General features: G+C 44.6%; 2 protein-coding genes across 2 annotated transcripts; one reads left to right on the top strand and one right to left on the bottom strand.

Moving 5' to 3' along the window:
* Nucleotides 1-7: 7 nt before the first annotated feature.
* On the bottom strand, nucleotides 8-4,992 carry hsd20b2 (hydroxysteroid (20-beta) dehydrogenase 2). The gene is made up of 11 exons (XM_079738228.1): nucleotides 4,775-4,992; nucleotides 3,363-3,409; nucleotides 3,158-3,233; nucleotides 2,938-3,048; nucleotides 2,021-2,088; nucleotides 1,653-1,697; nucleotides 1,513-1,547; nucleotides 1,312-1,393; nucleotides 1,029-1,094; nucleotides 527-676; nucleotides 8-437 (listed from the first exon to the last, which is right to left on the bottom strand). Exons 1-11 carry the CDS (start codon nucleotides 4,923-4,925, stop codon nucleotides 342-344), a joined length of 927 nt encoding a protein of 308 aa, XP_079594354.1. The 5' UTR covers nucleotides 4,926-4,992; the 3' UTR covers nucleotides 8-341.
* A 7,788-nt stretch (nucleotides 4,993-12,780) lies between these two features.
* On the top strand, nucleotides 12,781-23,148 carry gucy2d (guanylate cyclase 2D, retinal; the record flags this gene model as incomplete). Its single annotated transcript, XM_079738168.1, has 18 exons — nucleotides 12,781-13,696; nucleotides 14,049-14,350; nucleotides 14,690-15,062; nucleotides 15,382-15,466; nucleotides 15,583-15,700; nucleotides 15,814-15,933; nucleotides 16,246-16,326; nucleotides 16,605-16,781; nucleotides 17,100-17,256; nucleotides 17,724-17,873; nucleotides 18,762-18,910; nucleotides 19,494-19,657; nucleotides 19,960-20,152; nucleotides 20,655-20,829; nucleotides 21,487-21,585; nucleotides 22,168-22,262; nucleotides 22,354-22,439; nucleotides 23,064-23,148. 18 exons carry the CDS (start codon nucleotides 12,781-12,783, stop codon nucleotides 23,146-23,148), a joined length of 3,525 nt encoding a protein of 1,174 aa, XP_079594294.1.
* Nucleotides 23,149-25,661: the final 2,513 nt, after the last annotated feature.

Genomic DNA, 25,661 nt, shown 5'->3' with positions numbered 1-25,661 from the left:
CTTGTGGTTTTTGTAAAACTTTATGAAGTGTATTAGAAAAAGAATCCAAACTGAATTAATGATAGAAGCTCAACACCAACCCCACAGAAGCCATTACCGTCCACGGCTCCCCCTTTTTTTAGGGCCATTCATCAGTAAACTCGTCCTTACTGCAGACGTCTGAACAGCCAATCCTGTGCACATGTGACCATGCATAAACACACGGTCGAGAGTTTTGCTTGTTTCCTCTTTTAAAAGCGAGGACCCAATCCTCGTAAGGACCAGCGATGATGAAAACAGGGGCAGTCGCCCAGCTCTTCAGTGATCACCAAACCCTCCGGCTATGCCGTGTGTCCGCTCCTTTAGTCTTTGTGGAGGTTTTCTGGGACCTCTTTGGGTTTATTCATGAGGTAGGCGAGGCGGTGAACCAAGCATGACCCTAGTTTTAATACAATGCTCTATAGGGGGATAGAAAGCAGTCCTTAGGGAGGTCACCGTATTACACAATAGAGGCGTAAAACTTCACTCGACATCCTATCCTACTGACCTGAAGTCCATGAGAGATGCAGCCGTTGGTATAGTTGGTGTACCCCACGGTGTTCAACGCCTCACGGGCAAAGTCTGACGCACTCTTCACCAAACCGTTGACTCTACAGTTGAAGGTCATGTTGGTGGAGACCAACAGTGGCGCCACACACTGCAGAAAGATACACAATGACACAGGCTTTTCAGAAACATCTGCCATGTTTATTTTTGTCTGACACTTTCCATATCTCATCTTTGCTAACTTGAAAGAATGTTTTATGCTACTGCAAAAAATAGAAAATCTTGAAGGTTGCCTCAAACCATGGATGAATGGTTCAGAAGCAATTTAACAGATATATCAGATAAATGTTACAATTAAACTGATAAACACATTAAATATACAAATGTTATTGAGGTGAGAAGCCTTGCGTAGACACCAGAATGGTGTCAAGATTATCTTCCAATCAAGAAACAGTTATGTAGTTCAGTACGTAGTTCACGTAAAGCTAGGCTAAGAGCCTCACCTGCACAGTGATTCCCTTAGACCTGTACTCTGAATCCAGACAGAGGGATATATATCGTACGAAGACCTGAAATTATGACAACAGCTGGATTTAGACTGTGTGTGTTTGCACACACACGCTTCCGTCTGGTCATTCATTTACTGAGCTGGAACATATTGTAAAAATGAAACATGAGACAATAAAGAAATAAACAGGTGTGTGTGTGTGTGTGCGTGCGTGTGTGTGTGTGTGTGTGCATGCGTGCGTGTGTGTGTGTGTGTGTGTGTGGATGAAACAACAGTACCTTAGTGGCACAATAAAGCGAGAGAAGCGGATACGGACGGGCCCCGATCTCAGAGCCGATGTTGATGATGAGCCCCGACCCTCTTGGGAGTCAAAGGAGAACATACACTGTATGAATAAATAATTCAACACTCAAAGCAAGTGAAACAAACAACCACAGCGCCTCAGCAGTTGTCCTATCAAGTCCTAGAGGTTTTCTCACCTTTTAACCATATCTGGAAGAACTATTCTGGTCATCTGAGGAGCAAGAAAAGAAATGATTATCTTCAATGCTATTTAAAAACAAAAACATCTGTACAGTTACAGGTGTTATGTTTGATGTACTGATGAGATTTTTTTTACCTGGGTGACAGATAGCATGTTACAGTTGACAACCTGGGAGATTTTCTAGACATGACAGATTAAATGAGATTAGATTAGGTTAGGGTAGGCTATACTATTATCACCCCTGAGTGGAAATTCAGTTGTACCAGCAGCACACATTAAATATCAATATTAAAAGGCAGGTTAGGATATAGTCAATAAGGTTGGACTACTTGATCTTGCAGATAAGAGCGCTGTTATGGAGCAAACTAATACAAAACTAAAATACCTCAGCAGTGCAGCAGCATTAGGTGCTACACATATTTGATGTCCATTAACAAATTATGTCACATATGATATGAAACTATATACAGTCCTAAACTATACGGCACATTTGGGAATCTTACCAGTTCTGAATCCGGTACATCCAGGAACTGACTGAAGCTCCCGGAATAGTTCATTCCCACGTTGTTCACTGAAAACCAATCAAAGCATCTATATGTATTGTGTGGTCCCTCAGAGGTGAGCAGAGTGGCCCGACGTTTGCAACATGCAGTGGCGCAAACGTGCTGTCTCACCCCCAACAGAATCTCTGGTGGGGTTTTATTTATATTTAATAACTCAAATGCCATCGTCTCTCCGCCCTGAGCTCTCTCTCTCTCTTGCATACATAACTAATTATTAAGTTTTGACCCTTTTGGTGTATTTGTGTGTGTGTGTGTGTGTGTGTGTGTGTGTGTGTTGTGGCAACCCGCTACCCACCAGGAGGGTCCGGGGGCTAGTGGTGGAGGGCGTGTACCGCCGCCATCCACTAGCCGGCGGCAGAGAGCAACACACCACTCACCCCCATCAGCCTGATGAGGGACACCTGGCCGGAGGGAGGACACGTGCGGGCAGACCTCTCAAAAGAGAGCGGAGGACTGACTCCGGCAGAGAGGGAGTAAGATCGACACGAAGGCGACCACGGAGGCCCTAGAGACTACGAGGCTCACGGAGACCCTAGCTCAACCTTATCGTTCTTGCCTTGATCTAACTTCTGTGAATAAACGCCGACTACGGCTTAAACCTGACTCCAGAGCGTGGTACTTGCAGTGAGACCAGACACTTAGGGACCGGGTTGACACAGTGTGTGCAAACGCTTCTCAATACTAAATGTAAGGGTAATGGATTTCAAAATGTGTTTTCTTAGTCACATGAGAGGGTGTCCATGCGTGTGTTGCTTTGTCCATGGATGTAAGTCATATCCATGGACAAAGCAACAAACACTTTTGGCCATTGTCGGGCCCCTTGGTTGTCTCACGGGGACATCTTGTTTTCTACACACCTAGGATCCCGATGGCGATGCCACGCAATGCTTCTTCTATCGCAGGATAGATGCCCCCTCCTCCAGTGAAGTCTGCCTGGATGGTGAGAGTCCTGCGGCCATGTTCAGTCTCTGAAAGAGGTCATATACAACGTATACTGAGAACAGCAGCAACAGCTAGAAGACCAACAGCAACAGAAAGGTCTTTGTTGAATGAGATCAAATGTTTATCATCGCCCACCTATTTCTTCTGCCACCATCTGAAGCTTCTCGTTGGATCTGCTGATCAGGACAACATCCAGACCTCTTCGGGCTAACTGTCAACGTCCCGTGGAGACAGGTCAACATTGACAGACTCATCTCGGAGCCCCCAGCATGGCATTTGAAACTACAACATCATCATCTGGAAATCATGTTAAGAGCTTGTGGAGCGGGTCAACGCTCACCTCTTTGGCGTAGGCTCTGCCGATCCCTGACGTGGCGCCAGTAACCACTAGAAGTATTAATAGATATTTACATATCAATATATTACTTTTATATGTTGGCCTTTATTTTCCAGGATATTTGACCTGTTTAAGAAAAAGAATAGTTATCTTTGCCTTTGTAAACCAGAATGAAACTTGAGCAACAAAAATTTAGACAGTTAACAATAATTCTTTATTTTGCTCACCAAAATTGTAGTCTATCTTCAATCATACACTAGTGAAGATATTGTGTTCATTAAGCAGTAGCTGCGGCGGACATTCAGAGACCAGACCTTATGATGCTTGTTATGCACTCAGGATCCTTATTTACATTAAAAGTACATGTCTTTATCATTTGATAATATAAATGTGTACCTAAAAAACGGTTTTGTTTTTTACAGATTGATTACGAATTGTGATAGTAATTCATATTATAATTTAATTAAACATTTATGGACATGCTAAAGTACCATAGTACAGAAAAAAGACAAACATACACACAATCAAAAATGACCTGTCTTTTCTGTAAAGCATTTTTTTTATTCTCTATGCTCAAATTCTGCTATACTATTCAAATGTAGGCTGAGCACGAGACGAACAGATACCTTCTGTGCACTGGCGTCAGCTGTTTGATGCTGACTGTTTGCACGGTGAATGAATGGATACAGTGAATGCGCGAACGCAGTAAAGTGCTTGCAATATTAATTACGGGGAACGGATGTGTTAGTTTTCCAGTCAGTTTTTCTCGTAAGTTGGCAGAGATATACCTCCTGACGGGGCCATTAATAATAAACCATTCGCGGCATTAGCATAGTGCGTAGGCCTAATAAACTTTCCTCCTCTTTGATTTATTTATATAAGCCCCGATAAGGGCAATAAGACCAAAAAGTTGTAAATGCAGTAACATATTAACATAACAGATGAAGGCACTCCCATCCCAGTCAATAGGCCTATATATAGGCCTATAATATAACAGACTGTTTGATACAGTTTTCTTGCACTGTTTTTTTGCACTGTTTAAGCATGTAAATATTGGCTTGTGCACTATTCTTCTTGTATATTGTTTCCCTGGTTATATGTTTATAGCCTTTTGCATTTAGCGTTGGGCATTTAGTACTTTTGCACAATTGTTGTTTTTTTACTCTTATACTTATTATATTTGAAAATGGTGTTTGCTGCTGCATGAAGTGCAACTTTCTGAGGTAACCTTCCCGAGGGATTAATGAAGTTTCTATCTATCTATCTATAAAACCAATCTGCAATTTTGTATGAACTGAACGAGATACAAGGTTTTTTTTTACCATCTCTTTGTACAATTTAAGTCTACAACAATTCTAACCATTTGAATCTTGTACTAATACAAACACACTTTTAGGACAGGTGAAAAGCCGTACCTGCCCATTGTCCATATTTCTTCAAATCCACTCGCCAAATTTCTGACAAAAAGAATGTTGTGAATCCACACCAACAGGTCCAGAGCAGCTTAAGCAGCATCCATCCGACGCTGATAGCACCCACGACGGCCAGTCCCCACATAAGATCCATGATGGCTAAACTGGTGCTCGTGCCTGCATATAATTACTGTTTGACAGGGATCCACTCTGCTCCTATATGAGCGTGGTTCTGTAGTCTAACATGAACCCTCCCTTGCAGCTCCAGAACTAAACCCCGCCCCCTTGTCTCGTGGGCCTTTACCTGACCTCAGATCAACCCGGGAATCGAACCTATATGAAGGTAATTTACAGGATGTTTGTAATAACAGGTTATGAACAATAACGTTTCTTTATTAGGCGTGACAAGTACATGCGCGCACACACACACACACACACACACACACACTCACACGCACACGCACACACGCACACGTACGCGCGCGCACACACACACACACCCCTGGGTATATCTTTATTTGTCTTGTGTTTCATTTGTACTTTTAGAACAACAACTGGAACATTCCAGTTTAGTAGATTAATGGCCTCACTGAAACGTGTGTGTGTGTGTTCAGGGCCACGCCTGCCGATCAAATGTTCTGGCATGATGTCTGATGTGTCACTCATCCAGGGGCGTAGGAATGCGTTTAACATTGGGGGGGGGGGACACATATCGGAAACCTGACAGATCCGTTAATGGTTTCAACAGAAATATGTCAAAATAACTACACTGAAAAAATTCACAAATATATTTTATTCTACTAAAAAGATACATTTGTAAATGTAAAGGAAAACACATTTTGAATGGCAGTAATGAACTGATAAATATCAAATCAATTCTTTAATTGCACGCTCAATCATCCAGTTTTTTACAATAAGAAGCGGTGACAAGACGCTGTGTTGCGCTTTCAAAATAAAATAAAATAAAAAAAAAATTCTTTCTATTTTTCGTCGCCTCACACGACCGCACTTCCACGCTTCAATGCTGCTGCGGTTTCCCCTCCAGATCCCGACGCCATCCACACCATGCCAATATGCCGTAATGACCAATACTCGTCAATCGCCCCATTCACAATCACAACGTTGTTACGTCTGCGGCGCTTTCATCTAATCAAAGCGTAGCAGGCGTGAGTGAAGAGCGTTCGTCGCACGGCAGATATGCCGTTTCAGCGGATTGCGAAGCGAAGCGGCCCTCATTTGAACCGCCCGCTGATAACCCTGCGCTGAGGTCACTCCTAATCAGATACCCATGCCTGAGAAGGAAACTGTCACACATGCTTGTTCTCTGACAAACAAGGGAGTGTTTCCACAGAGATAACGTGGAAATGTTTGTGATTACAATTTGTGAATGATCACTTCGTGTCTGCCTCATCTATGTTTCTCTTCGGTGCGTGTACAGTAGCGTGTCGTGTCAGTCTGAAGTGACGAGTACCCCAAGAGGAGAAGCGACTTATGGACCACCACCCCTTTGGGCTCCGTAAGACGCTGCTCCTCTTGAGGTAGTCACACTCTAAGAACTCATTACAGTATTTACATCTTCGCACAACACAGCAAGGGTTCCGTTATGTAATCGGATTAAAAGTGTGGATGAGCGTATCATGTCTGTAATATCTATAATCGTCGTCACTGCATGTACAGTAGTGTGTTGTGTACTATCTGGGAAGGAGTGTGGAGCTCTCCCCCCGCTCTCCTCCTCCCCCCTCCTCTCCTCCCCCCCCCTCCTCTCCTCCTCCTCCCTCCCCCTTCCCCCTCCTCTTCCTCCTCCCCCCTCTTCCCCCCCCTCCTCCTTCCCCCTCCTCTCCTCCTCCCTCCTCCTTCCCCCTCCTCTCCTCCTCCTCCCTCCTCCTTCCCCCTCCTCTTCCTCCTCCCCCCTCTTCCCCCTTCCTCTCCTCCTCCTCCTTCCCCCTCCTCTTCCTCCTCCCCCCTCTTCCCCCCCCTCCTCTCCTCCTCCTCCCTCCTCCTTCCCCCTCCTCTCCTCCTCCCTCCTCCTTCCCCCTCCTCTCCTCCTCCTCCCTCCTCCTTCCCCCTCCTCTTCCTCCTCCCCCCTCTTCCCCCCTTCCTCTCCTCCTCCTCCCTCCTCCTTCCCCCTCCTCTTCCTCCTCCCCCCTCCTTCCCCTCCTCTTCTTCTTCTCTCCCTCTTTTGTGCAGCCCAAGGTCATCAATATAATAACTAATATTAGTCATAAAAAACAGTAGCCGTTCATAAAGGGAATCCACAAGCTAGGGGAAGGAGAGGCATCATGTATTGTTCAGTATCATGAGTGGCACTCTGCTCAACAAAAAACAGTTACAAGGCAAAGTACATGTTTATCTTACTTGCCAAACATGGCTGATTAACAGCATTTCATACTCCTTTTCAGCCAAATCACACAACTATCTTTTGCATGTGTGTGTGTGTGTGTGTGTGTGTGTGTGTGTGTGTGTGTGTGTGTGTGTGTATGTGTGTGTGTGTGTGTGTGTGTGTGTGTGTGTGTGTGTGTTTTCACTAGGTGTGGTAAAGTCATCACTGGCATGACTGGAATGACTATGCAAATCAAACCACAATTTGTGGTTGGACCACAAATATGTTGGATTTGTTGTACTGTGAGTACTGCTTTAGTCTACTTCCAGGCCAACCTCATATCGGGATTGATATGCTTTTACAAAATCAAATCTTAAGTCTCTCAAACATTTATAGTAAAAAGACGAAACCCCAAGGCTGACTGTAGAAGAACAAAGAACCAAGCATAGTGAAGGAGTAAATAATGTAATGAGTCGTATAACTACCTAGAGAGGAGAAGCGTCTTAAGGACCACAAAGAGGGCACGATGCAGGGGTTCTGTTTAAGAAGGGGACACTATCATACTGCTCTGTGTCAAAGTTCCCACTTACATTTGGGATGCTGTGCCTGAAGGTAAACCTTGAATATCACAGTTATGGACATGCTATGAAAAACATTTGAGGGAATTTAAAGCTGCAATTATTTGATTAATTTATAATACCGTTTTCAAAGGGTGGCAGGCTAATGCATCTTGTAGTTATATAAAACATATATATTCTTCTCGTTAGTGTTGGCATAATTTAATAGTATACAGGTTTTATTCGGAATTGTACCTTAGTACTGTCTTAATCATTGTCATGAATATTTGACCATGAAAACGCATTCCATCCTTCAAGTCATTTCATGTTACCTTTGTTTTATTGTTGCAGATGATCCGGTTTTGGTATCAGCAGTATCAAACTGAAAACCTGTTATCCCGCACAGCTAGTGTAAAAACTAATACAAACACGTTCAGGTTAAAGTTAAATATTTGCGTTTATATAAATGGTATCCTACTCATTGTTTTCGGCATACCGAAGTGTGAGTGTAAGGCATTATTTAATAAGGTTTATGCCAATACTTACAACTAGACACGCTAACTCAGAGCATATGCGCCCCCTAAAGGCTCAATCAGGCCATGAATTTAGAGCTATGTAGTTAAGGTGGGTTGGACTATTGGAATGAGAACTCATAATTAACCAAACCAGAAAATAATCAATGCCTTGAAAACTTGTGAGCAAAGATATTTTATACGTAATATGCAAACATAGATTTAAAGATATCTGTCTGTATTAGAAAGCATTCAATATAGCTTCAGTATTTTGAATTCTTGATAAAGCAGTGTGTAAGATTAAGTGGCATCTAGCGGTGAAGTTGCAGATTTCCACCAACTAAATCCCACGTCCCCTCTGACCCCCTCACCGCTCCCTTCAGAACGACGTGGGATAAACCTTTGACCTCTACTGGCCCGGGCGCAAGGAGGTACTTCCGAAATGATTTCATCGTCTACGACAGCACCGAGTAGCCAATAGTCAAGGGATGAGGTGACAGATTCATAAATTGTATTTATTTATTCAGTCTGAAAAACTAAAGGTCATTGCTTACAAGAAGAAAAAGTGGTGGAAACATCGGTGATGATGTTGGGAAGGGCTGAAATTCTTAGTTAATTATAACTAAATCGATAATTCTCCTTAAATGCATTCAAACAAAGGAACGAGGCTCTTTATGAAAACGTAAGGAGTAGAAAGTACTGATATTTGTGTTAAAATGTAATGAGTAAGAGTTAAAAAAAAAATCCATATATATATATAAAGGGCTCCTTCTTAGGTTACAAAAACATAATTCGTAATTTCATGGGATTATAAACTAATTCAAACATACACTAATTAAAACATACTTATGGGTATTATAGTCCATTTCTACCATGTCCATTCCGCTATTTGCCAATCATTTCTACACACTGAACATTAAAACTCCCCCTTAAAGGACATGTAGGTAAGATTTTAGCTATTATTTGAGTGTTAGGTAACCTAAATGGCACTGCCATCTGGACCTATAAGAATATCTGTTAAGAGTTGATTGCGCCTGCCTTTGTCTGAGCCACTTTCGAATTTAGACCGCTCCCGGCCTCATCTCTGACAGGCCATTTCTGATTGGTTAAGGTTAGCTTGAAGGCTAGTAATACTGGAGAAGAGGTCAAAGTTCTTGGTCTCTTTCAACGTCCTTACCCCTGCGGTGGACAAGTTATTTGTGCCGTCATGGTTGCTGTGTTCCCAAGGTGTGAGCTTTCATAGAAGTGATCTTTACGGTGCCATGAGCCGTAGCGCTAAGAGACTTCCGGGTCGTGGGTTTAGCGGGCTATCCCAGGGCTAATCTGATTACCTCCATGAGGCTGCTGTCACAGTGGGAGACAAGACAAACCACTGCTATAATACCAATACCACAAGCCCACAACCAGATGAGCTGTCGTGTTTTGCCAGAAAGCTAATAACATCTCACACACGTCTTACAGCAGGAAATGAGAATCTTTTTGGTCACATGGTCTCTCCTTTGTCTTAATCAGTAAGCTGATTATCATCTAACTAATCAAACATACTCAGAGATGAACCCACTGAAGGGCACCTTCCGGGAAGACTAAATGTGTGTCAGTATTGGCTCCATCATGATCCAATCGTTCTTTAGAATATACCAAAAATCAAATCAAATGTAAAGAAACGACTTTGTTTGGTTTGGTGGGTACCCGTCTATTCTGATAATACAAAATGGCACATTTTAATGTTTACACAACCATGAACTTTATTATTTTGTCTAAGTTGAGATGATAGTATGCTAGTGTTTGTATGGTGGGAGAGCACTCCGGTGCCCCTCCCAGTGAAGCGTGGTTAGAGGCTCAACCTGCTTGAATCAGGGTTCGAAGCAGGTGATTAAATCAATCAATCACAGACATTGTTCCTGACTCTCCGCTGAGCCACAACCGAGAGCTGAAGGAGAGCCTCGGGGAGGAGCGACTCATCACTGTCCCGGCTCTCGCTCAGCTCCCAAAGTGCAGCCGCTGAACTTTAGGAGACGATTATACAACCTGTCCCTTTCATGCTTGAACCCAGAACCTTCTGCTCTGGGCCACGAGAGCCTACAAATGAGTCATCTCAGCTTCTCTCTGCTGTTGGGATCATAACCTCCTTCTCTTCAGTTGTCAACACACGTCTGTTTGTTTGGGTTAAGATTTGGTTTTAGGGTTTGGTTTAAGGGTTATGTTTCAGGGATTGGTTTGAGGGTTAGGGATTTGTTTTACGGCTGTTTAGGGATGTTCGCTCAATTCCTGTGCATTAGTGGTTGGGTTAAGGACTGATTATGGTTCCACAATGCAATGACCACACAGACACTTTGACACAGATGTGAACCTGTTCTGCGTCGGGTTTTAGTGAGAGGACTGATCACAGCCGTTGCGGCTGCGGTGGGCAGAAGGAGGGTCCATAAAGACGTAATGGGTCCATAACCCCCTTGCGTTGCGTCGACGTGGAACCATAATCAGCCCTTTAGGGTTAGGTGTTGTCAAGGGTTTTCTGATACAAATCTTCGCTAAGCTAAGGATAAAGTACATGAATTAAGCCAGCAGTTAACACTTTTAGGGCCAATGGTGAGCCATTGAAGTAATACATTTTTATTTGCTTATCTAAGTTGAGTTACATTATGTATATGTTTCCCTCTTTCTCTCTCGCTCCTTCTCTCCATCTCTCTCTCCCTTTGTCCTTCTTTCTCTCTCTCTGTCTTCTCCGTCTACATTCTCCCTTTCTCTGAACTCCTACTTTGTCAGGTAGGATTAAAAGCTAAGAAAGGTTCAGAGGTCAAATGGCCTGCTCGTCCTCTCATGGTCTTTCTCTCTCTCTCTCTCTCTCTCTCTCTCTCTCTCTCTCTCTCTCTCTCTCCTGGGCTCTCTTTCCCCGGCCATCTGCCAATCTCTTTGAACTCTGGTTCCTGGGTTCTGCTCGTGTCGTTGTGGTTATCCCGGTCCTGGGCTGTTCGGTTTGGGTTAGGTGTTAGGACGGCCCCAGTCCAAAGACAGCCACAGCCACTAAACAGACTCCACACAGATTGGGAATTCTTATCTCCCTTCTGTATTTGCTCTTCAAGGACAATATTTCAGGAGAAAGACCGATGGACCTCCAGATCCGAGAGGATACTATTTGGGGGCTTCTTGGTTTTTCTTGTTATTTGGATTATCTAGGAGATATATTTGCTTTCTTGAACCAACCTCAAGGATAGAAAAACGTTCTGTATTATTTTTTGGTTCACCTGGAACCCGAACTAAGCAAGCAATATATGACTCCTATGTGTACACCCTCCAGGTAAGAAACGTTTCTTCCCAGACTACTAAGTGAACACATCTTTTACATGAATTAATTTAATACATTATCCAAATAACAGAAATTACTTAACATTGATCAGTGCATATCAATCTATTCTTTTCCTACAATATGCTAAGAACAGTGTTAATGAATGTGGACTAGGATTAAACCTTTTGCAACTTCACTTCAATATCTTATAACTAACATCAAAAGTTACCAGTGCCCTTGATGATCCTGATGATAAAAGCAGAATCTCATCAATACTTATTCATAAGTATTGCCAATCATATCAGAGTAGCAATGAAAGCTTAGACTTAACCCTATGCTTAGTCTTTAGGAAACGCTAAGCCACCTCTATATTTAGCAACTTTCGGTGACTTTTATTTGAACACCTGTAATTCATGGCTGCTCTGGAATGGAGGAAGGTTTTTGGGTCATAAATAATAGCACGGAAAGCCTTATATTTTATTTTCTCCGCAAAACAATTCAACAAGGCCTATGTAGCTTTTGTCGCATCTTTTCCTCACTTTTAAGAGTACGGACCTACAACTATACTATTTATCTGTATCTGATTTTGTCAGTGATATGTTGTGCTAGCGAGCCCTGTTAGGTCAGCAGTGAGGAGACAGGTGGGTAGAGCGGGGGACCTAAAGGGATTGGCTTAGGAGGAAAGAGAAAGTCCTGGCCACATCAAGGCCCAATTTAGCACTATGTTTCGATGGCTTATAGCCGTCATGTACCATTGTGTACCGGCACAGCTAATCAGCTTGCGTCACACGTTAAGCATTCTGGATACCTGGTGAGGGCATGGCATGACTGCCGAGGGCCAATCAGACAGATGGTTGCTGTTTAGTGATTTGTCATCTCATTGGTTCAAGCAAAATGTCTAAAAATGAGCATATTTATAAATAAAACCAAATAAAAATACCAAAATACCCAAATAAATAAGCCAGTTGATTTACAACTAATGTTTGACATTGACTCAACAAGATGACCTTCATGCTTTCTATCTTTTATCATTGAATTATAACATCTCTTTCTTGGTATAATAGAAGGTGTGGGTTTCAAATAAAAAGGGAATTAATGATTGCACTGTGTTTTATTTGTGCTAATTGCAAACCCTTTGTCGTTTTCTATTCTGTGTGGCTATGCCGCTTTCCCAGTGATGGCTTGGAGGCTCGTGACCAACTGGCCTGCTTTGGGCTAGAGGCGTGCTGGAACCCCAGGAAGAAAATTTGATCTACGAACACAGACGCCCTCAACACTATTCCCCATAAAGAGTCCGTCCTCTGCGGCTGAGTCCTTGGCGACATTCAACAGGCAGAATGGCAAGCCACAAAGACCCTCGTTTCTTGCACAACCTGTCCTATCACCCACGATGGCTCCTCACCACCAAGCGCAAAAGACACACCAGGACCGTTTTGGATTCCAATAACAATTGTGGCCATTGTCCAAGCAGATCAATATTGTCATCGTTATCATCCATGTCATTGTCTTCATTATCTCCATCATCATCCACATGTACATCCTCCTTAACATCACAATCGTCACTCAAACCACATTTGCCATCACCCCCTTTGATACGCCCCAAGCACGGGAGGGGCCACTGGATCCTCGTGGCCCTTCTGATGGCAATTTGTCTCCCTTGTGAGTCCTGGGCCACCACCTTCAAGGTGGCCATCGTTGGGCCGTGGACTTGCGACCCTCTCTACTCCAAAGCCCTCCCGGACCTGGCCGCCCGTCTGGCCTCCAGCCGCATCAACAAGAACCCCTACCTGAACAAGGGCTACTGGTACGACTACACCCTCATCAACGAGGACTGTAAGTCCTCCCGGGGCCTCGCCCGCTTCGCCGAGCTGGACGGCTACGGCTCGGCGTTCCTGGGCCCGGCCAACCCCGGGTACTGCACCTCGGCGGCGCTGCTGGCCAAGCAGTGGGACCTGGGCCTCCTCTCCTGGGGCTGCCTGAAGCCCAACATGGAGGAGGGCGGGATGCACTCCACCTTCCTGCGGCCGCTGCCGCTGTCCTCCCGCGTGCTCTTCTCCGTGCTGCGCTACTTCCACTGGGCGCACGTGGCCATCGTCTCGGAGGACGGGGACCTGTGGGAGGCCACGGGGCAGGAGCTGGCCTCGTCCCTCAGGGCCCTGGGCCTGCCGGTCGGCACCGTGGTCACCATGGAGTCGGACAAGGACGGAGCCCAGCGCGCCCTGGAGACGGTGCGCGACGCAGACCGGGTCAGAGGTGCGTACCGGTCGTGAACCTTCGCCGCGCTGGGGGTCTTGATTTAAAGTGTTGATTCAACCGTCTCGTGGAAAAAATCGATCTACCGGATAGCAACGGCACAACTGTGAGTGTGGCCACCAGCATTTAGGACGGATAGATAGATGGTCTAGTTGGTACGATCCGTGAGGTCCATCTTTCCATCTTACATCTGGGTGGACATTCCCATGATGGAAGTGGCATATAATGGCTGATTAACACTAATCAGTGAACAAGGTGCCCTTTAGTCATTTCAGGTAGGATTATGATCTATGACAGACCTATTAAGTTTGTTTGATGTCCATCTTGTTTTTCCCTCCGGTGCGCTCCGCAGTGGTGGTCATGTGTATGCACTCGGTGCTGATCGGCGGAGCGGCCCAACACAGGCTGCTGACCACGGCCCTGGACATGCGCATGATCGCCCGCGGCTACGTCTTCATCCCCTACGACACGCTGCTGTACTCCCTGCCCTACCAGGACACGCCCCACTACGTCCTGGGCAACGACACCAAGCTCCGCAAGGCCTACGATGGGGTCCTCACCATCACCATGGACTCAGGGAGGCACAGCTTCTACGACGCCTTCAGGGAGGCGCAGAACACCTTTGAGATCCGCTCCAGCATCCCCGCCGAGCAGGTAACCAACGGGCAAATCTATTGGAGGTGAAAAAGAAAAATGTATGACTGCAACTGAAACCCCTCCTTGTCCTCCTCCTACTCCACCTCTTGCGACTCTTTCACTTTAACGACGACTACTTCTACTACTAGCTAATTCACTACTACTACCACCACCTCCACAAATACCATTAAAAACGACTTCTTAAACATCGACCGATACTACTACTTCTAATAAAAACAATGCACGTGCACGCACAAATATTAATGCAATACATGAAACTAGTATCTTGTACTGTTATTGAATAGTATTGATTGAATGATTTTTTCTTATTGAACGATTTCTTCGTGTGTTCGCTAGGTCTCCCCGTTCTTCGGCACCGTCTACAACATGTTTTACTACACGGCCATGGCCGCAGAGCAGGCCCGCAAGACGGGGGGCGGCTGGGTCACCGGGGAGATGCTCACCCGGGCCGAGGGGGGCTTTGAGTTTGACGGCTTCAATCAGCCCTTGTACGGAGGCGAGAACGGCGAAGGCATGCTGGCGCGCTACGTGGTGCTGGACTACAGCGGCGTCGGCTCCACCCTGTACTCCACACACATCCTAGAGGCCGCCCACACGTATGGGACGACCGGAGGGTTGAAATACCTGGGCCGGTCCATCCACTTTGCGGGCAGCACTCCCTACAGCGACTCCAGCTGCTGGTTCAGCCCCTACTTCGCCTGCAGTGGTGGTAAGTCCCCGTGCTGCGGTAGGAAATACACACCTGTTCAGATGGTAAATGTCTGTGTGTTCTGAATGCCGAACACCCGGGGTAATGACAGTCTTTCAATCCCGAGACCCAAAACAATTTCAATGTATCTGCGTGACCGAAGCGAACACAAAGACAACTTTGATCCTCTCGTTAACGGATCACCAATTCCGGTTCACGCTCAGTGTTCTGTGCGTCGATTTTGGGCCTGGAGGTTATAGTTCAAGCAACGCCGCAGTTGACGTCTGTGACACAGGCTTCATCCCCGCTCTCCCTGTGTTTTTGTGTTTCCTATTCAAAGGTCTGGATTCAGCCAGCCTCTTCTTCCTCTGCCTTCTGTTCATCTCATTGGCCGGAGGAGGGGTTTACCTCTTCTTCTACCTGAAGTATGTCCACTGCCAGGACTGATGCCATGGCCTGCCTGGGGGTTTTGTAATTGGTTATCATTGATGGATCACTGGTAGGGTATTGGGAAATTTCCTAAATGTTTGATCCTTTGTAGGAGAAATGGCCTCATTGGTGGCTTTGGTGGCTTCGGCGGTAGTGGGAGTATCGGGTCAGGGAAGGTGGTCCTCACCTTGGATGACCTGGTGTTCATCAACACTCAGCTCAGCAAACGGGTCAGTTGTTTTATGGCGCGCTTAAGGGCCCGCCGTCCCCTTGTGCGTTAAACCCCAGGACTCCCTCCTGCCCCCGGCGCCTCCTTTGACTCCTCCTCTGGTCCTCTGAGCAGAAGCTGAACGAGGATAGCGTCATGAAGAGCCAGCTGGAGATACAGGCGGCGCGCCCGTGTGTATCCGGTCGCAGCTACATGGCGTCCACCCCTGACAGCTCTAACGTCGCCGTCTTTGAGGTGAGCAACGCGGACCTCCCCCCACCGATAGAAATCCTCCTACGGTTGTTGAAAATCACAACCGCCATTTAACCGCCGTCCATTAATGAGGAACCGTCCCGAAGATAAAGATGGAACTGTTATTTGTGGAGCGAGTTCCTAAAAGTCAAAAAAACATGTCCAATAGTATTATGTAAGTGATTTTAGCTATTGTTGTCTTCATATTCCACATTCACACACTCAAACACACAAACACAAAAACACACACATCCACAAACACCGACACTGAAACACCCACACCTTTGTAAAATGTTGCTATTTTCGGCACCTCAGGGGGACTGGGTTTGGCTGAAGAAGTGTCCTGACTCCACCGCCACAAGTGTCAACAGCAATGCTGAGTCTTCTTTCGTCAAGGTAAGCACACAGAATGGGATTACACTGAATTTATCATTACAATTAAAAACATATGATTGACAATTATGATTTAGTCAGTGACCACTGCAGACCACTACTAGTCCCTGTGTTCTCTGGTCACCATTGGATTCAAGCAACGCAGTACCAAGCAAAAACAGCAAGACCACTAATAATACCAATTACAAATCTAGACACTGTTGTGACAGTACAGTGTTGGTGACGGTCTGGCACTTCGCTGTCCTATGCAAATCAACGCTTACTTGCTTCCGAATCTACAGCTGCGAGACATGCGCCACGAGAACCTCAACCTGTACATGGGTCTGTTTTGCGACTCCGGGATCTTCGGCATCGTGACCGAGCACTGCACGCGAGGAAGCCTGGAGGACCTTCTCAACAACGAGGACATGCGTCTGGACTGGATGTTCAAGTCGTCCCTGTTGATGGATCTGGTCCGGGTGAGCCCGGCTTCCCACACCTTTGTGGTTTTATTGTGTTGTTAGTCCCTAGTTCAGGTCCAATATGGTAAACTCTGCTATTCCAGTTATAAATCCATTTAGCAGACCCTTTTATCAAAGGTGTTGACTGTAGATGCACAGAGGAGATGGATAGCTTGTTCAGTGTTAGGCATGCCTACAGGTAGATTGTGGTCTTTAGGCTTTCGACATAGAATCGGCAATTAAAAGACTAATCTAAAAAATATTAACACACATGCTTTCCATCCCCTTTTCTACCAATTTGTACAAACACACACACACACACACACGCACACACAGGGAATGAGGCACCTCCACAACCGCAACATCATCCACGGGGGCCTGAAGTCTCGTAACTGTGTGGTGGACGGCCGCTTCGTGCTGAAGGTCACTGACTACAACTTCAAGAACATCGTCCTATGCCAGAATCTCCCGCTGCCGGAAGAGAAGCCTGAAGGTCAGAGGTCAAAGCCTTGCGTTTTCTTTACTTGCTCATAGGCGGAGGGCAGGATCGTTGAGTGCAGTGTGACCAAACCATTTTGAGACCACGCCCTCGTTGTTAGGTGGGACCATAATTGCAACCGATGATGTACAGCTCACATTGTTTTTAACCCCGTCGACAATATCAACCCGGGGGCGCCCCATTGGCTCCCCGGGTAGAGCGGGTACTACTAAGAGCCAGTCCTGACCGCGGCGACGGGGATCGAATCCTGCCCGTGGTCCTTTGCTGCATGTCCTCCCCTCTCTCTCTCATACCATCTATTTCTCTCTCTCTACCATAAAGCATATGAATGCAAAAACAAGTCTTAGCTATATCAATGTCCCGGTGAACATATATGCATCGAAACACACTAAGTCCTCAGAAATTGTGTTGTTTTTGTTGTGTGTTTTTTTGCAAGCCTTGATTGCCCTCTCCTCGTCCAGATCTTCTGTGGACCGCGCCGGAGATACTGAGGAACCCCAACCAGCAGAAGAAGGGCACCTTCCGGGGGGACGTGTACAGCTTCTCCATCATCATGCAGGAGGTGATCTCGCGCTGCGCCCCCTTCTGCATGCTGGACATGCCGGTCACAGGTGAGCCCCCAGCCGGAGCAGCATCACTGGTCCAATGGGATCTTTATTTGACCATACACACAAAGAGAGAACAACAGCATACAGCCTTACTGTTGCTGCCAAATACACATCATATAACCTCAGATAAGATACTGTATGGATCACAGAAGGGAAAAGTGGGTGTTGTTTAATTGTTTTTTATTTGTTTTTTTTACGGTGGTGTAACATTATTTTTGGGATATTATGGGTTATGATATTTGGGAGCAAGTCGCAGTTAGACATCTTAGGGTTTGGGTTAGGTTTAGTGGGCCTACATGTGGACTGCAGATATCAGGGTTTGAAAACCTAACCTTTGGGTTGGAAGTCTATCACACCACAGCAAGCAAGCATTCAGCTGTACTTGGCTAGATGTATTTTCAATAGGTTGTCAGAAATCATAGACGCACAGCTCTCATTATTGTCTTCACATCTAAATATGGATGACAGTCTGTGAAAGGAGTGAGCTTATCTTCCTCGTACTCCCCTCTTTCTCCACCAGATACAAATCTAAGGTTGAACTTGTTTATCAAAATCACACTTTTATAAGTAAAGTTTTTTCTTAAGTAAATATGCTCCTTCAATATATGAGACTGTTATCATATTTAATGCATTGTATTAACCTATTTGACATATTTTTTGTATGCAATTCTCATTAAGCTATTATTTCAAAACAATCCTATAAATGGATGGCAAGTGTTTTAATATACTTTTGTAATATAGCTAGTCTCGCTATAAAACGTCACCCTCATCGTATGTGTGCGTGTGTGTGTGTGTTTGTGTCTGTGCGTATGCCTACGTGCCCCTGCTTGTGTGTGTGCGTGCATGTGTCTTGTCTGTGCCCGCGTGGGCTTCCTTCGTCCTCCGGGTCAGAGATCATCAGTAAGGTGAAGTCGCCCCCGCCCCTGTGTCGGCCCGAGGTGTCGGTGGACGAGGCCCCCATCGAGGTCCTCCAGGTGATGAAACAGGCCTGGAGCGAGGAGGCCGACAAGAGGCCCACCTTCGAGGAGATCCTGAAGCAGGTACATCCAAGGGGCCCGAGAGGACTCGCGCGGACGTCGGGAGAACTGAAGCCAATTTGCGTCGCGTTGCAGGCCATCATTTTTTACACCACTCACTTAGGAAGCAGTTCCCTTGTCCTAGACGGAACACAGTACACCATTATCCACTACCCCTATACTGATCACATCGCTACACCGCTGTATTGTAGATACTGTACAATATGTAACGATGGAGGCTGAACCATAACACACTTATAAACTGTACTGTTCTTAACAACAGATACTGTAATTAGCACAACAGTAGATATTGTAACAACACACAATAGTAGACACTTTACAATACACAACAGTAGATACTTTACAATGAAGAACGGCAGAAAGTTTACAAAACACAACAGTAGATACTTTACAATACACAACGGCAGATACTTCACAATGAAGAATGGCAGATCCTTCACAAAACACAACAGTAGATACTTTACAATACAAAAAAGTCGATTGTTTACAACAAACAACAATGTTCCCCATTTTTTGATACGCTGAATACAAAATAAACTCGGTCCATATTTCCTGTGTGTAACCGACCCCCTGGTTTCCGACCCAGTTCAAAAGCATCACCAAGGGGAAGAAGACCAACATCATTGACTCAATGCTGCGCATGCTGGAGCAGTACTCCTCCAACCTGGAGGACCTGATCAGAGAGAGGACCGAGGAGCTGGAGGTGGAGCGACAGAAGACTGATAACCTCGTGGCCCAGATGTTGCCCAGGTAGGCATCCATCAGGAGTAACCACGCCTCCATGTTTGACAGGCCCTCGGGTCTTGCAAGACCCATTGCATTTTCTTTAATCATCTGCCTAACAGCCGGATATACTAGACTTTGGTGAGGTCGTAGGTGGAAGTCTGCCATGCAAGATTACCCTGCGAGTCTTGCACCCGAGTTCCCCATACAGTAAAGAGCTCCCAATCCTCCCATGTGTTTGCTTTGAGTCTCCATGACTGCATGCATGATTATTCTACATCATGTTTGAAGCAACCGCTGGGGCTCTCTCCTCCCCTGCTCCTCCCCAGATCTGTGGCTCAGGCCCTGAAGACAGGCAAGCCGGTGAAGCCAGAGCACTTTGCCGAGGTGACCCTCTACTTCAGCGACATTGTGGGCTTCACCACCATCTCGGCTCTGAGCGACCCCATAGAGGTGGTGGATCTGCTCAACGACCTCTACACGCTCTTCGACGCCATCATTGGTCGTCACGACGTGTACAAGGTAGCGTGCGCGTGCCTCGCCCGGAACGCACGTGGTGCATCAACCGAACATTTTAGCTGCAGGTTCTGAATTGAAATTTGGAAATGTCTTTACATTCTGAATTCAGAATGAAATTCCAGCCTGCTGCTGCAGCCCCATGGTGATTGGAGTTGGACATATGTTGCCCTTTTTTTGGCTGATGCCTTGTTTGAAAACCTTGATCTGCAACCAGCTCACTGGGAATATCAATTTAACCTCAAAACTGTCATTCACTTTTATTCCATGTGAATGAATAGTAATACTTCACTGCATTAATATGTATGTAGAAAATAACATTTATGAAACATGTATTATTTATTTCTTATTATTTTTAAGTACTTCATGATGTGGAAACCTGTACGCAATAATATATATCTCCATGAGGTTTTTAAATGGATCTTGTGAAGGATTAGGCACAGGGTCACTCAGAGGGCTTATGGGAACCAGTGTATTCATTCCTATATTTTCTCTGCATGTTGACTAGGTGGAGACCATCGGTGATGCCTACATGGTGGCATCAGGAGTCCCAAACCGGAACGGGAATCGGCACGCGGGCGAGATGTCCAACATGTGTCTGGACATCCTGCACTGCATCGGCACCTTCAAAATGAGGCACATGCCCGACGTCAAAGTCAAAATCCGTATTGGCCTGCACTCCGGTAGGCCGCTTCTAGACCTCTGTGTGTACTCCTGTCATTGCGCCATAGGGTACACGTGCATGCATGAGTGGGAGTTTGTGTGTGAATGTGTGTGTGTGTGTGTGTGTGTTTTGCGCACGTTAAATCTTAATTCATCTTATCTTTATGTCTTAATCTTGAAATGAACATCTCTGCGTTTAACATTGTGCCGCGGTGACATGACTCCTATTGGACTCCTAAGGAGCAGGCCACCGGGGCCAGCTCAAGACAAAGTGTTATTTTTACCTAATCCTCCCGTCTGGAGCGCATTCCTGGAACAGTGAAACGCTATCCACTTAGGCACACTGTCATCCAATTACACACCGAAGACAGTGTCTTAGAACTGCCTAGATCTATTGAATTATAAAGGCTGCTCCTATGGGCATAGTGGTAAAGTCAAATGGATAAATGATACATATATATATATATATATATATATATATATAGGTAAAATAATGACTAACATCACAGATGGCATTTAACTTAATGACACCAAGGGAGGCTTGAACATGGATACCCAACTCATGTATGTCTTTACCCCACATTTAAGATATGTTATGGTTCGCAAGTGATACAACAATGACAGTGGTCCTCCATTCCTGTGTGTGTGTGTGTGTGTGTGTGTGTGTGTGTCCCCAGGCCCAGTGGTCGCTGGTGTCGTAGGCCTCACCATGCCACGCTACTGTCTCTTCGGAGACACCGTGAACACAGCTTCCCGGATGGAGTCCACAGGGTTGCGTGAGTAAAGAGCTCATCCAGCATTTCCTCTTCCTGTTTAAATACTGGTGTAAGGGGGAGGAAGGAGGTGTTGCAGTGTGTCCACACAGCTCCGGGCTAAAGAGGGTTTAGGGCGGGCGGCCCTTAATAATCCCTTAAGTCAATCAGTGGAATTAGTGGCTGAGTTTGAGCGTTAATTTAAATACCCTTTATTTGCTGGCTTGCCCTCGGTACTCTCTCGATGCTAGAAGATGGCATCAATGTCACGTAAGAACCATGCACTGTGTCAGCCGTTAATCATATTTATTTGTTGAAAATCCAAGGTTAATAGCATTTGAATTGATATGTAATTTGCATTGGACCGATTGTGAACATAAAAGTAGTTATATGCTTGACTTTTATTTTTTTGGTGGTTTTCTTCATTTCCCTGTGTATGCATGAATCAATTTATATTCGGTTCAATAATAAAGACAGGAGGAAATAGTTGGGAAAGTTTAAGAAAAGTGAATTGCTCTACTGCAACCAAGTGGTCTAAAATATATTCACAGCCTGTTATGAACCAGTTTAAGAGACATTTCCAAAATTCTTCTCTTCCCCACATAGCTTACCGAATCCACGTCAACCAAAGCACAGTTGACGTCCTGAAACAGTTGAATGAAGGCTACAAGATCGACACAAGAGGCATGACAGAGCTGAAGGTGAGACCCTCACCAACACATACAGACATTCCTCAAAGCCAGCCGCTTTTACCATGGTATTCATTTCACCTCTAAATGTGTTTGTTTTCAGGGTAAAGGAGTAGAGAACACCTACTGGCTGGTAGGCAAGAACGACTTCACCAAGCCCCTGCCGGTGCCACCGGACCTCACGCCAGGGTAAGAGAACACAGCGGACACTGTCAACCAAAGCTACTTATCGGAGAGAAATAGTTTTCCTTAAGGAGAATTTAAGGGGCTAGGTCAGGGGTCATCAACCTGCGGCTCTGGCCCCGAATGCGGCTCTTCCATTCCTTTGCAGTGGCTCCATGTAGCTCTGATTCTTTTAATAATAAATAATAAAAACTACTTCGATTTTTTAACCCAAAGGGAACAACTAAAAATAAAGTGTTTTAATATTTTGCATGCTAAAGTAAAAGTCACATCCCCCACCATACATTTCATAAATGCAAAAAACGAAAGGCTATTGGTTATTTTATATGTAGGATAACTATATATAAAACGTTAGATGCTGTGCTATCTTCATTTTAGTGGTCGAATACGTTTTGTGGTTCCAGATACGTTTTATATGGTGGGTGGGAACAGAAGGGGCCCTTTTGATAGTGAGGTTGCCAACCCCTGAACTTGGTATACCAGTAGAACGTGGGCATCTGGGTTTGAACCCAGAGCCTTCTGGCTGAGAGTGGGACACTCTCGACCATCCTAACCCATGCCCTGTTGCTGTTAGCCTCCGGGCATACGACTTGCGTGACCGTGTGTAAATATGGACTCTTGTCTTTACAGGGCGAGTAACCATGGTATCAACTTGGATGAAATCCCTCCGGACAGAAGACAGAAGTTCTTGGATCGGCAGAAGAACCAGCGTTAGGTGAACAATGGCCGGCCACAACAACAAAAGGAACTCCATTAGGGACTGGATGAAGGATTTTGGGATATTTGTGTGCATGGAAAGAAAAAGAAGAAATCTGCAGTTATTCAGTTAAAATTCAATTCATGGAGTCACTTAAGTCCTTTAAACTAAAAAGCATATTTTAGTTTTAACATTAAAAGAAGTCAAACAACCTGCTTGGGATTGCCAAAATCTAAAGTCTTTCTGAGGAGATGATTATATTTTATTAATTTCACTCCCCAACCCTGATAAAAGCCAGCATCCAGAATTTTAGTCTTGCAAATTTGCATGAGAAAAAAGATTTTAAATATCCCTCAGAGGTGTATTATCTCACAAAGCAAAGATGTACATAAGAATGAAGTTTCAATGTTTGAACTGTATATATTTATTTATGCTATTTAGAATAACCATTAGGAGTTTATGAATTACACACCAAACCATTTATTTGTCAACTCAGCTAGTAATATGGAAACGTTTTGTATTGTTTACAATTCCATTGTACAAATGTGTATGTTCACAGTAGTAACAGCAGGAAACTATGGAAATGTCAACGGTATTGAGTTCAAATATGGATGGGTATGGTTTGTTTTTATAAATTCCATTTCTTTATTTTCGACAGCAATAATTTGAACATACCATGAAATAAGCATACGTGTGCTATTATATCAACAGCTTGACTCGTGTCAACTGTTTTACATTGAGGGGCACTTTTCATATCACAATTTTATTGTAGCTGTTATTAGCCTCAGTAGGCTAACAGTTTAGCAGTCAGATTGGATTATTGGATCTAAGGGTCTGAAATTGTACCCCAAAAAAAACAGAATCATTACGGAATATGGCCCACATTTCAAAACCATTGCTTTGTTCATAGAAATACGTACATTATTAATTCACTCTTTCTCAGAAATTAAAACCAGAATACAGATTGATGGATGGGAGTTTGATTGATCAGTAGATGGGTATTAACACTTTTGTGATTTTGCGACGAAAAGGTAGATATAAAATATATAGTAGGCCTACACATGGTCGTTTTTTAACATGAATGGACTGACTTCACTGATCACTGATCCATAAGCCGTGTTTGGTTGAACCCTGTATATAGATCTGAAAAGGAAAACATGATCATGACATCAATTCAATCAATAATGGATGTAAATTAGCCTTAGGCTAACTCTGGTGCAATGCATGAAATGTTTGTTTTAATTGCACATGGTCCCTTTCAAATAAAATTGAAATTGAATTGAAATTGAAATAAATCAAACCGGCTATGACGTATAAAAGAATCCATATCTATATCCCTTACTCTATTAGTAGGCTAACTGAGGGAGGATGAATAGGGGGAAGAACTTTAAAGTTAAATTGATTGTTTGCTATGCAGCTAGCCAATGCGATAGCATCTAACCATAATAAGAGTAGTCTCTCATGTCTGTCTTTCTGTTTTCTCCACAACCGTTCTTCCGATCGACTTTACACTTGGCTGTTGTATTGTGGAAGACACAAGGAAGTGGTTGAGCATGCCAATTCTGGGCTGAGCGGGCCTCGAATGCTGCAGGCAGCAATACAGGCCAAGCAATCTGATTCAGGATCATGGGGGGGGTATTGGTGGAAAACCCTTCTGAATATGTATGGAAGTCTGGGTTGTTCCCAGAAGTGCTTTGTTGATAGCACCAGGCAGGGACGTCGTTAGGCCTATTTAAAAAAAAAATTGGTCAAGGAAATCGTAACATGCCTGCACTTAACATAATAAGCCAGAATATGAGTTCAAATAAATACTAATAATATTAGAAGTTGTCTTTAATTTGGATTAAAATTGTTTCCGAGAGCATTGATGGATACATTTTCTAACCTATTCTCCTTGAACTCACCCCAGTATGTAGACTTAAATCATACCAACTCTTACATTAGTTTAGCTTATTTATATTTTTAAAAAGGAGGACATCCTGAAGACTCAGGAGAGGGAAGCAGGAGGCCTTAAGGCAAGTAAATAAAAGAGAGTGAGCCAGAAAACAGGCCCTGATAGATGCTCTGCTGTACTCTCTACTGTAATAAATGATGAATTAAAAAAACACTTTAAAGATGTGATGAAAAAATTTCATGCACTTTGGGGGGGCAAAGCCCCCCCAGCCTCTAAATCCTAGTGACGTCCCTGGCACTAGGTGTGTGAAGATTTGAACTCTCCTTTGCCATATATATTGAACTGAAATGACACGGTACTGTTCTTTTGGGAAATGAGATTTCACTCTATTTCTGTAAATAAATGTTAATGAACACTACACTCACACATACAAACGCACACAAATGTGCACCCACGTACACACGCGCGCACACACACAAACAGACACACACACACACACACACACACACACACACACACACATACACACACACACACACACACACACACACACACACACACACACAGACAAAAGTAAAAACAACATCTCACTCAACCAAATCCTCAAAATGTTTTACGAAGGCTATTCTTATAGGGC

Source organism: Pollachius pollachius, assembly GCF_949987615.1.
Source record: "Pollachius pollachius genome assembly, chromosome: 6".
Classification (NCBI taxonomy): domain Eukaryota; kingdom Metazoa; phylum Chordata; class Actinopteri; order Gadiformes; family Gadidae; genus Pollachius; species Pollachius pollachius.
This window is presented reverse-complemented; position numbering and strand designations above follow the sequence as displayed.

Bases quoted from the DNA above. Each gene is read 5' to 3' on its own strand.
- hsd20b2 (XM_079738228.1), bottom strand. From the start codon at position 4,925: ATGGATCTTATGTGGGGACTGGCCGTCGTGGGTGCTATCAGCGTCGGA. The intron at 3,410-4,774 runs GTACGGCTTTTC...TAATACTTCTAG, and splicing joins GAAATATGGACAATGGGCAG to TGGTTACTGGCGCCACGTCA. The intron at 438-526 runs GTCAGTAGGATA...ATCCCCCTATAG, and splicing joins GCATCTCTCATGGACTTCAG to AGCATTGTATTAAAACTAGG.